The sequence below is a fragment of the Apodemus sylvaticus genome, chromosome 20, assembly GCF_947179515.1.
Source record: "Apodemus sylvaticus chromosome 20, mApoSyl1.1, whole genome shotgun sequence".
Classification (NCBI taxonomy): Eukaryota; Metazoa; Chordata; class Mammalia; order Rodentia; family Muridae; genus Apodemus; species Apodemus sylvaticus.
In genome coordinates this window covers 26,447,033-26,459,450 of record NC_067491.1, presented here as the reverse complement: position 1 = coordinate 26,459,450, position 12,418 = coordinate 26,447,033, and the positions used below count along the sequence as shown (strand labels likewise).

General features: G+C 38.4%; 1 protein-coding gene across 4 annotated transcripts in view; it reads right to left on the bottom strand.

The window, feature by feature from the left end:
• Nucleotides 1–12,418, bottom strand: part of Otogl (otogelin like) — a 165,566-nt gene that overhangs the window by 138,819 nt on the left and 14,329 nt on the right. For all 4 annotated transcript variants that reach the window (XM_052165466.1, XM_052165469.1, XM_052165467.1 and 1 more), the window contains exons 7-10: nucleotides 10,146–10,267; nucleotides 6,543–6,748; nucleotides 1,150–1,277; nucleotides 688–794 (exon numbers count right to left, since the gene is read on the bottom strand). In XM_052165466.1, the coding sequence (XP_052021426.1) occupies nucleotides 688–794; nucleotides 1,150–1,277; nucleotides 6,543–6,748; nucleotides 10,146–10,267 (563 nt within the window). The remainder of the gene's footprint in view (nucleotides 1–687; nucleotides 795–1,149; nucleotides 1,278–6,542; nucleotides 6,749–10,145; nucleotides 10,268–12,418) is intronic.

Below are 12,418 nucleotides of genomic sequence, written 5' to 3'. Positions count from 1 at the left end.
ATAATGTTCTGTCCTCCAACAGTTATTCATCCCATTCTTCTATCCCCTCTGCTCCCATCTCCAATAGGATATCCCCACACCCCACACCCCACACCCCACCCGGCCTCCCCATTCCCTGAGGCATCAAGTGGTTAGGTGCATCTCTCTCACTGAGGCCAGACCAGGCAGTCCTCTGCTGTATATGTGTTGTGGTGGGGGCAGCCTCAGACCAGCTGGTATATGCTGCTAGGTTGGTGGCTGCTAGGTTGGTGACTGAGTTTCTTAGAGATATTGCAGATCCAGGTTTGTTGAGACTGCTGGCCTTCCTATGGGATTGCCTTCCAGGAATATGTCTATTAGAAGTTGATTTCTCTAACTCTTTAGACGACTATTGCATTAGTTTTCTTTATAACATTGCTCCATTTTGAGGATTTTAAACATTAGTGCACACAAGTTCCTATAGATATCTCTAAAATCTAAAAAAGAGCCAATGCTAAAAAATATTTAAAAGCTATTAGATTTGGCATCTTCTATGAAAAAACAGTTAACCATCTGTTAGACAATCATCATCTCACAACTACTTGTTAGTCCAGTGTGGGATTTGCAGTTAGCACTCTGTGGTAAACTGCCGATATGGTTATATTACAGAAGTATATCTGCCCTTGGTGTGTGAAGAAATGTATTGCAAATACTAATTGTTTTACTTACTTGCACAGATCATTAACACAGCTGGCAATATATAAATATGGATCAATGTATTCGTGGCAGCTCAGAAAGGGGAACTGTAACAATATCTGGCATTTGAAGAAAATTGCCTGTGCAAAAGACAGATGCCAATCATCAGAAATTTCACTAACACAGGAGTATGTCCATTCCACTTGGTACTAACTTACTTGCAGAACTCTCTGTTCTCATCAGAAAACAGCAGTAATTTACACTTATAAGAGGCAATAAGTAATTTTCAAGCTATGCATTTTCTAGATGAATTATTGTAATGATGAATCCCCTACTTCTGAAATTAATGTGAAGTCATTCCATATTGCAATTATATAATCTGAATTCAATAATTTAATTATACTGTATTCATGCTAAAATGCTTAATGCTAAATATGCAAAAATAGATTAGTATTAAGCCTGACTAATGCTCAATTGTTTTTACACTAAACTTACCTCAAATGCTGGCATTCCACTGGAGCACGGATTCGGAAAGTCTGAGGGGGTGGGTACACAGTTAGCAGCATCTGGAGTTAGCACCAGCCAGCTGTTTGCAAACATAGCAATGTCTTCTGTGTAGTCCTCTATTGCATTCAGATATAAATGGAGTTGTATTAGTGTCATTTCCTCAAATCTCATTAAAAATTCTTCTTCTGATTGGGTAAGATGCCTCAGCCAGTGCTTGCCACATAGGCATGGGAACCTGAGTTTGACCAGCAGAACCCATGTAAACATGCCAGACACGGCAGTGTATACCTAGAATTCTAATGCTGAGGAGGCCAAGGAAAACAAATCCCCAGGGCCCACTGGCCAGAATGTCTGTCATACTTGATGAGTTCCAGGATGGCGAGAAAAGCAGTTTCAAGGGAGGTGGATGGTGTTCCTGAGAACAAAATGTGAGGTTGTCCTCTGATCTCCACATGTAAGTGTACATATGTGTGCACATAGCCATCTACACAGGCATGAATGCACATACAAATGAGCACACACACACAAACACACACACACACACACACACACACACACATTTTTTTAAATTCTCTTCCATTTTGAGAGTAAACAACAACAACAACAAAAATGTATTGAAACCATAAAAACATTTCAGAAGGCACACCTGGGGACGATGTGGGACTAGAGAAGAAACCAACAAAAATAAATGTAAGAAGCAAATCTGTTTCATCTGAATACTATGAACAGTAAGTAGATCAAAACACGGTTTAAAGGGACCCCAGTATTAAGACTCCTAACTGATTCCAGAATAATTAAAGGGAAGTATTTTAGAGTTCATATATGATCCAACAGACAGTTGGAGTGTAACAGATCGGGTTTAGGTTGCTTCACCACCTGGCCTTTAAATAAGTTCAAGACAAGATATGGAAATTAATCCTGCTTTAGATTCAGATAAGGCTGAATCTCAAATCTCTAAGACAGTGGGTTTCAGACTGAAGCTTTGAATTTCCTGCAGCCCAGATTTGATGGTGGTGACAACTGTGTTGATTAATTCAAATCTCAAGTGAAATGTCTCCGTGCTCTCTCCAAGCACGTTTTCTCCATGACTCCGAGCATTTTACCATAGGGAGACAGTGTGTGTGGGATCCTAGCAAGTGCTGCTTGCATTCACTGTTTACAGGAATGCTGTGCTCCTGTTAACATTCCAGACTTCCTTACAGCCTTGGAGCGTGGGCATGGTGGGTACCCACACTCCCGTGCTTCCCAATGCCTCTTCCCAATCTAGTTCTTACACAAGCTTCTTAAGCCACCTTGGCTCCGGGTCTTGCTCAACCCTAGCTCAGGGCCTGAGTCTTCATGGGTCTCCGGCTCCTTCAAAACTACTCTTCTCAAATGTGATGCAGGAAGACCTCAAGCCCACAGGTCTTCCTGGCTACAGGTGAATTCAGGATCAGTCTGGATAATTTACCAAGACTCAATCTCAGGAGAAAAAGAAGGCTGGGATGGAGTTTAGGGATAGAGCTCTTCCCTGGTAGAGGTTCAATTCCTCGACCAACCAGACCCCCCAGAGCTCCCAGGGACTAAACCACCAACCAAAGAGTACACGGAGGGACCCATGGCTCCAGCTGCATATGTAGCAGAGGGTCACCTTGTCTGGCATCAGTGGGAAGGGGAGGCCCTTGGTCTGGTGAGGGCTCAATGCCCCAGCATAGGGGGATGCTAGGGTGGTGAGGCAGGAATATGTGGGTGGGGAAGAGCACTCTCATAGAAGCATGGGGAGGAGGAATGGGATGAGGGCCTTGAGGAGGGGAAACAGGGAAGGTGGATAACATTTGAAATGTAAATAAATGAAATAACCAATAAAAATAAAATGAAAGCCGGAAAAAAATAAAACATATAAAAATAAACAGGTTTTAAAGAAGCACTCTTCTATTGGTCAACTTCATTTAGGACCCCTTTAATGTGACTAATGTATGTGTGACTAAATATAATAACCAGATCACTGCCGACATTGGCCATTCTATTGTTCTTATCTCATTCCCTACTTTCTGTCAAAGCTGTTATTTCTTAAAAAAAAAAAAAAAATCATGTTTTAATCCGTCTCCTTATTTAGCTCAACTTCTATTACAATCAATGAGAGACTGGCTTTCTGTTTTATTCCTGTATCCTTTGTTTAATATCTAACATGTAGCCCATGCTCAAAGAAATGAGTGGGAAATGTAGATGAATGTTCAATATTTATTAAGTGATATTCTTGATCTTACAAAAATATCTGGCTTCCTTTGTGATCTCTGGAATTGTTGAATATGTTACACACTGAACAAAACCTGCTCTAAAATATTCATTTAAAACTTAAAAAAAAAAAAACCTTAAGTAGAGGTATAGCCATATCTCCCTTCAAAGGTACATGCCATATATGAAGTGAATAACTTTTTTTTTAAGTCTGAAGAACAAAAATGTTTCCAAAAGTCCCACTCATTTCAACAAAGCAGCCTGGGCAATGACTAGGGCCATTTCTTCAACCTGTGGAGACAGCTTTGGAGTTCCTGGTCAGATATCTTGCATATCAAATATTTACATTATAATTTATAAAAGTAGCAAAATGGCAGCTATAAAGTAGCAACAAAAGTAATTTTATGGTTGGAGATCATCACACTGGGAGGAACTCACTATACTAAAGGGTGGCAAGATTAGGAAGATGGAGAACCACTGCACTAGAGTCCACGTTAGCTTTTGATTCAAGTGTTTAACAATTTCTAATATATTGTATTAGTAAAATAGCCACATTTGTCATTTATTTTAAGACTTTAAATCCATATCTATTAGTTCAGAAGCCCTTAAACCTAAATTACAATGCTTCCTATGGGAGATGCTCTAAGCAGAAAAATGCCTTGAGAAAGCATACTTGGATGCAGTTGTGAAGATAAGCTCTTAGTTATCAAGTTGGGGAAGATGGGAATAAAGCAGGATCTTTGTGTGCAGCAAGACAAAGACATGAGCTAGGAAGATGGAGTCCTCAGCTATATAACAGACTGAGTTCTTCCTCCTGGCACAGAAATTCTGAAAAATCATTTTAATTACCCTTGGTAAAGCTGCACAATCAATAGTATTTCATCAGACTATGCAACTCCTGATCCAATCAGCAAAGCATTGCTGAGCATTAGGCAAACATTAGATCCAAAGGCTTCAAGCTTACCCCTGGAAAATATCCTGTATTTTTACAATATGGGAAGAAATAGAAGAGCAGGCTCTTTTTGTGTCCCTACAACTTATGTTAGATGATTTTGCCTTTTGCCCTCTGCCCAATTGTGAAGGAGCCAATTGCTTTTCTTTGGGCTTTTGCAACAGACATCCAAGAGTCTGCTTCTCCCCTGAACGCTCAGCCCTAATTTAGTTTGATTTCATCAGTATTCCCAATTCCTCTTCATCAAATAGACTTTTTCCAGTTCCCTTCACGTACTTCACTGCCTAGAATCATTCCCTGTTCCAGAACTCCTGAATGGGCTGTTCCTGCAGACAGGTGCCTGGTCCGTCTTCCTGACTCTAGCCAGAGCAGATGCTGTTTTCCATCCTCACCTACACACCAGGTTCTCTGACTGTCCTGGCAGAAGTCATTCAAAGCAATTTCATCTAACTCCACATTAAGTGGACTGAGGATTATGTTTTTTTCATGAAACTTTAATCAGAAGAGAAATTAAATCAAGAAAAACCATTTGATTGATTTGGCGTTAGTTCCAAATACTCCTTCCTAACTAACATAGTCTCAGGACTCCAAATTTGCAAGCCTCTTCATTTCCAATACCCAATGGATGCAAGTATCATTACGAGATGCTACTGATCCTGTCCATTTATATTGTGCTCACGGACTTCCGAGCATTCCATTTACATTTTCTCATTAGCTATTCACGCACTGGGAGGCACTAGGGGCTGTTTTCATTATTTCTATTCTATATGTGAGAAAATTGACTCATTGGAGCTAGGCTCTCTAATCTAGCTCTTGGTAAACAAATCCTGATGATAAATTATCCATGGAGTGAAAGTAAAATGTTTGCATTTTACTGAGGCCATCTTAAAAATATACAAAGATGCATTTCCACTCCTGTGGGATACCTGGAGACAATTGCAAGGTAAATGGCTTGAGCTGAGTATTATCTATGTGATGGGCAATCTACGTGCTTACAAGAAGTGTCTCACGTAATCCTTGACACTTTATGAAAATAAATACTGTCACATCGTTAACATTAAAAAGTGTAATAAATGGCAAAGCAGAATTTTTTCCCCACATTCTGACTTTCAAAATGCGTACTCAGGAATGTTCTTTTAACATCCATTAAAGTACAGCATACAGACAACTATCATTAAGTTTGTGACACAGAACAATAGTCTGTAACAAACCAGTTTAAAGGCAATTGTTAGCAGTTGTATCTGATTGTGCTTAAGTGTGATAATATCTAATCCAACTAACAGAATCAGCAGACAGCTGCATTTTATTGGAGATTGACTTTGCTGTAAAATAGAGAAAATACTAAGCACTGTACAAGATGATATTGTAAGGGTTAGCAAGAATGTTGTTATGAGCTCATAATAAACATTATAACAAACAATAAGCTACATTTTTTTTACTATCGATTACTCAATTAATCCAAAATTCCTATATTCCTCTTTCACAGCAACAGAAAGATTCAACGATGCAACTTCAGAAATATGTTAAGAGTGGAGACATGGTCCAGGGCCAGGTCCTAAGAGCAACGTTCTTTTTCTATATAACCTCTTTCTGTGGGCATGGCTCATAGTTATGTTCTATGGTTCTCTTACTCCAAACAGAGGCAGACTCTGTAACTAGTGACTCGCTAAGATGGGTTTCAACCCATAAATTCAATATGTAACCAGGAAATCATATAAAATGTTTACCAGTTGCTTTGCCAACTGGATAATCCTGATTTCATTCCATCATCTTTACAAAACTTTTACTCAGCAGTCATTTTAATTCATTATTGTCAAGATTGGATACAAAATATCTTTTTTCCTAAAGTAAGCACATTAGCCAAAAGGTTTAAATCACTAGGCCCTGAACTCCAAGGATGGAGAATTGCTCATTTTGTTTCTGGCCATTCCCAAGACCCCACAGCAGTATATATAGTATCCACAAACCTCCTGTTAGGAAATGAATGCTCAAGTCACATTTGCTATGTGAGCAAGTGCTATATCTTATTTTTTTAAATGTTGTCAGCTAACCAGAAAATGTTTTCCATCTTGACCTCGACATAAAATCACTTGAATGGACAAGTAGCAGCCAAGGATTTTCCACCACCAAACAAGTGTCCTGGCTATTATCTGCCGCTGCCCAATGGATGAGGACTCAAAAAGGCCTGCTCCTTTCTTGTGTTCTAGCTCCTTACCTTGCAGAATCACAAAGTCATCTGACTGAATGCCATTATAATTTGCACACAAACCACATGATTTCCCTCTGTGCTCCTCAGATAGTTTGAGGTAAATTCCCGATATTCCATCCCAAGCCAGGGAAAATCCAAAGGTCGTTTTCACCAGAATGTAGTCAGCGAGCTTCTCAAAATGCACCTGCCCAATTGTCTGAGGCAGAGATAAACTGGAAAACAGAGCAATGTGATGCAAAACTATGACCAAGTTAAAGTTATATGTGCCATGTTCTCAAGATCATTACACAGAATGTACAAGCCATGCAGTGAGGACCTCAAAGGTTCTGTTCTATAGCAAATCTCCGCATTCCTGACAAGTTTAATATATTTAAACAAGAAGCTAAAGAATGTTCTGCTGATGTAGAGTTAATATTTACAAATTACGAGTTGTTTCAAAAACCAGATATAGACAGTCATGAAAATTATACATGACATTTTCGGTGTGGAAACTAGCTCTATATATTTGGAATAATGAAAGTTAAGGAATCCTTTTATATCCAGAGAGTTAAAGATAATCCAAAAATTCTGCTCAATAGTTTTGAAGTACAGAAAAGCAATAGTCAAAACATGTGATTGCCCTGGGTTCTGGTTTGATTTCATTTTATAAAAGAAAAAAAAAAAACCTAACAAAATGGACATTGCAAAAGCATAATGAGTCACGAAGACAACAAAAGAACACTGTGCTCCTTCCATTTATAAATTGGGCAATAAAGAGCCAGTTCAAATCATAAAATAAATTAGAGAGGCTTGCTCTTATTTATTAAATTAGTCATATCAAAATAAAATTATAAACCATGGTGCAAAATAGGTGACTATAATAAGCATGGTCATATCTATTTATATAGATAGATATAGATAGAGATAGAGATAGAGATAGAATACTGTAACGATGAGCACAAAGGGTTTTTAACATATAAATATTTATAGAAAATAGTTATAAACAAAGTAACTATGAATGGTAATTAGATAATAAAAGAACAATTTAAAATGTTATGACTAAAAGCTAAATGTAAAGAGTTCATAGCAAAACTTAGTATGAAATAACAATTAATGATTTATGTTTTAGAATTTGTAAGTTTATAAGAATCTGTTTTATAAGATAGAAGATGATATGATCATATTTTACATTAATGAAATGCTAATCTGTGGAAAGTTTAGCTCTGGTGAATGGAGTTTTTGTTTAGGCTCTTTTAGTCATTTGTATCTGTCAGAACTCTTTTCCTGCAAATTTAATTAAATACATATTTTTAAGAGAAAATTGGGAATCTGTTATTAGCTGCTTATGACACAAAAATGTGCTAATGATGATGTAGTGATACAAGGAGAATAGACTGCAAACAGCCTAAGACATACTCTATGCAGAATGTGTGGAGTTCTGTTTAGATTGGACCTGGAAACAGTAAAATATAAGCAGACAGGAATGCTCATATTTATGAGAAGAAAATATCCAGGGCTTATATATAAAAACTGCTTACTTCACAGTTCAGTAACTGAAACCCAGAGAGGAAAACACTATACACATTTGACCTCCTTGGACCTCTCTCAAGAACAAAGAAGGAGAAAGAGAATAAGAGGAGAAGGAAGAAGAGGAGGAAGGGGAGGAGGAGGAGGAGGAGAAGCAGGAGGAGGAGGAGAAGGAAAAGAAGGAGAAGAAGAAGGAGGAGGAGGAAGAAGAAAGAAGAAGGAGGAGGAGGAAGAAGGAGGAGGAGGAGAAGCAGGAGGAAGAGGAGGAGGAGGAAGAGGAGGAGGAGGAAGAGGAGGAGAAGGAAGAAGAGAAGAAGAAGAAGAAGAAGAAGAAGAAGAAGAAGAAGAAGAAGAAGAAGAAGAAGAAGAAGAAGAAGAAGAAGAAGAAGAAGAAGAAGAAGAAGGTTAATGCAATAAGCAAGGAACTGGAATTCCTTGGAGAAAAACTTTATTATTGAAACTAATTATGCCTTCCCTTTAACAAATGATTAACATTCATGAAAATATTTCTCAAGAAATCAATTTTACAAGACATGATCATTGTAAGTTCACGTTACTTAAAAGCACAAATGAAAATTCATCAAAAACATGTAAATTCACCTCTAGAAAATGCATGCATTTCTTTATATGCATTAAAGAATTATCTTTACATTCAAATATTCAGCTTTCTTTTATAAGAAAATAATCAACTATGTTTTCTGTTGATGTCTTTCTGTCTATTTCTGTGTCTGTCTCTGTCTCTTTGCCTCTCTGTCTCTCTGTGTCTCTCCTCTGTCTGTTTTCTGGGTGTCTCTCTGTCTCTGTCTCTGTCTGTGTGTGTGTGTGTGTGTGTGTGTGTTTGTTTGTTTGTCGGGGGGGGGGGCGAGCACACGCACGTTTGTATGTATATACTATTCTTGGCATACCCTGCTGTCCTTTTCTCCTTCTCTGTTAAGGTCTTTGCGTAAATCTGTACTCGCAACTGAAACTTAAAAAACAAACAACTTTGTTTACATAAAATATGAGAAAATGATAAGAAAACAATAAGCCCAGAAATCTGGGCCCTCTGGTACATGGCTGTTTCCCCAACACTCAGAGGGCTTAGGCCAAAGGACTCCTGTGAGTTCTTAGTCAGCCTGGTCTAAATAGCAAGTACAAGTTCAGATGAGATGTATGGCAAGACCTTGTACTAAAAACAGAAAAGACATTTAAAAATAAATAATCCCCAAAGGGGGTGGGGGCTGCCCCTGGTTGCAGGACAGACATGACACTCCCTGAGGCTTTGTTCAATGCCCTTCTTACAATGATACTCCTGCCCTGGGCATGGAGGGAAAGCATCAGCATCAGTGTCCTGCATCCAAAGGAACCCCGTGGCTCACACTGCCAACAGTGAGCTCTGAATGATGGATAGAACTGTTCCAGCTCACTATTTACTTTTCCTGGCAGAGCTCAGCTCGGAAATGTTTAAAACTGGGTGTCTTTGTAATTATTTAGATTGGAAAGGAAATTATTCCCCATGATTCCTAGTTGTAACTGTACAAAATCTCTGTCTAACATAAACATACCCTTCCCCAAAACTCTCAGGTCATATCATTGGCAGGCAGGAAGCCACAGTGGCTGCACTGATCTATCAACAAGGACAGCTATTTAGTGGCTCAGAGTCTTTGTCAGGGCTTCAATAGAAACTCTCAAGTGACACCCAAGCCTTGTTCTCACAGACTTGGAAGGACTTCCAGAATCCTTTGTAAAAGAAAATAAAGTCAAATTTTGTAAGCTGTGCTATAAAGGAAAAGAGAAAATATTGAAGAGGCCTAAAGTAATTAGAGTTGAACTACATAAAGATAGCTCTTGAGGATGCCCTCTGGAGAACATAACACTGCTGCATGCAGCTCTGCAAACCCACCCGCATGGCACACACTAGAATGTGAACCCGCTAGATTCCTTGCTGCCTGGGAGCTTCAGTACACTGAAGGCATGATGTCGCTGTGAAACTCCTGTAAAAGTCAGCTGAAGAACAAGTCCTCTCCTCCTCCTCCTCCCTGTAAGTCATTTCTGGTCTGAGGCATCTATATTTTCAATTAATCTCCGGCATCACATTCATCGACCATTTTATCTTCATCTTACCTGAGCCCATTCTTTCTTATTTCATGTCCATAGATTCTAATTTCCTCTTGGTTTGAAAAAAATAAGCTGATCGAGCGATAACAAGAGTACACAGAACCGAGGCACTTCGGGCTGTTATGGACCTGGAAAAGAAAAAAAAAAGGAAAAGAAAGGAAGGAAGGAAGGAAGGAAGGAAGGAAGGAAGGAAGGAAGGAAGGAAGGAAGGAAGGGAAGAAGGAAGGGAAGAAAGGAAGGAAGGAAAGGAAGGAAGAAAGGAAGGAAGGAAGGAAGGAAGGAAGGAAGGGAAAGGAAAGGAAGAAAGGAAGGAAGGAAGAAAGAAAGAGAAGGAAGGAAGGAAGAAAGAAAGAAAGGAAGGAAGGAAGGAAGGAAGGAAGGAAGGAAGGAAGGAAGGAAGGAAGGAAGAAGGAAATAAAGAGAAAGAAAGAGAAAGGGGGAGAGAGGAAGGAATGGAGGGAGGAAGGAAGGAAGGAAGGAAGGAAGGAAGGAAGGAAGGAAGGAAGGAAGGAAGGAAGAAATAAAACAAGCATGAGAAATAACTGCAGGGATCCACATGAATAACTAAACCCCACATCTTTACAGATTGCAGCATCCTTGGTCCAATGGTACCAAACAAAATGAGGACTTATACTTAGGATTTTTAAGAAGGTAGAAATAGTCACCTCAAAAGTAAACAATACATTTACTCTTGTACAATATGAATTAACTCAGGATATTTGTAAGCTCACTGTAACCTCTACATGTTAAGTGGTAATTTTCTGAAGCTGTATGGTAGATGCTGGGGAAAACAGTAGTTGGGCAGAAAAGTCATAAGAACCACAAGGAAACATATTTGTATCATTTATGTTCCTGTTAGGATGTCTGTAGACTATCATAAGAGAGCTTTTTTTTAATTTTTTTTATTCGATATAATTTATTTACATTTCAAATGATTTCCCCTTTTCTAGCCCCCCACTCCCCGAAAGTCCCGTAAGCCCCCTTCTCTTCCCCTGTCCTCCCACCCACCCCTTCCCACTTCCCCGTTCTGGTTTTGTCGAATACTGCTTCACTGAGTCTTTCCAGAACCATCATAAGAGAGCTTTAAATGAAGCTCAATGGCACGCTATATTTATGTGTTAACAAATTAAACATGACTTCATTTAAAATAAAATAGATTTTCTTTACTCATAGATACTTTTGAAGAGAGAAAAACTAAATAATAATAATGATAAAGAATTATTTCTTCAGATATTAGGAGGAATCCTGTTTACTGGAAAATGATAACACAAGGAAAACAAGTAGAATACTGAGTCAGAAGAGAAAATGAATATTACATTTTCTTACCTTATCTCAAGATTAATTTCAGAAGCTCAAAAACTAAAATTTAAATCACAAAACCACAAACCAATGGAAAAATAGGTAGCTAAGCAAATACAAAAGAACATTCAGATATAAAAAAGATAAGAACATTGTTAATAATAGGACACTAGAAATATAAATGCAACGTGTAAGTAGTAAAAATTACTGATTACTTCTGATGTATCTTACACTGTCCCACATTCTAGGAATAGAGTCATCAATAAAACAGACAGAATGTCTGCCTTCCTTAAGTTTATAACCCATTGAAAGAAAATAAGTAAGATGTATGAAATGGAAATAAAATACACAGTGTTGGATATCACTGAAAAAAAGGAATATTAACAAAAAAAGACATAGAGTATACATGTCAAGATTTTGGGGGAGGATTTTTGATGTCAGGCTAAGGAAAACTTCTCTAACATAGCAAAATTCTGGAAAGGATGGAGAAGGAGGGAAAACCATGGGAGACCTAGACAAGAGACAAGAAATGCAGAGGTCAGGGAGAGGAATTTGACTAAAAAAATTCTCAATTTCCTAGAACCCACCCTCCAATCCCATTCAGTTGTTGCAGAATTCCTCTTTGGAGGACAAAATGGGGAAAAGTTGACAGATAAGGGAGGACGCCATACTGTTGAAACCAGACCACCCTGCTCAACCTCATATTAGCCAAACAAGCCCTCCCCAAATATCAGTAGTTCGCATATCAGACTGTAAACACTTGCTCTCAAATGTGAACAAGCACTCATGAGTCATTTATCACTTGAAGAAAGTCCATACTATAAAAGGCAGAACCCAAGAAGCAATGAAAAACGGAAATCAAAGAGATGGTACCAATTTCTTTGTTTTGAATAAATATATGTGATCTATATAATTAAACTCTAAATCTAAAATGATTTATAAAAGTTATAAATCCACCACACACACACATAAAGACCAAC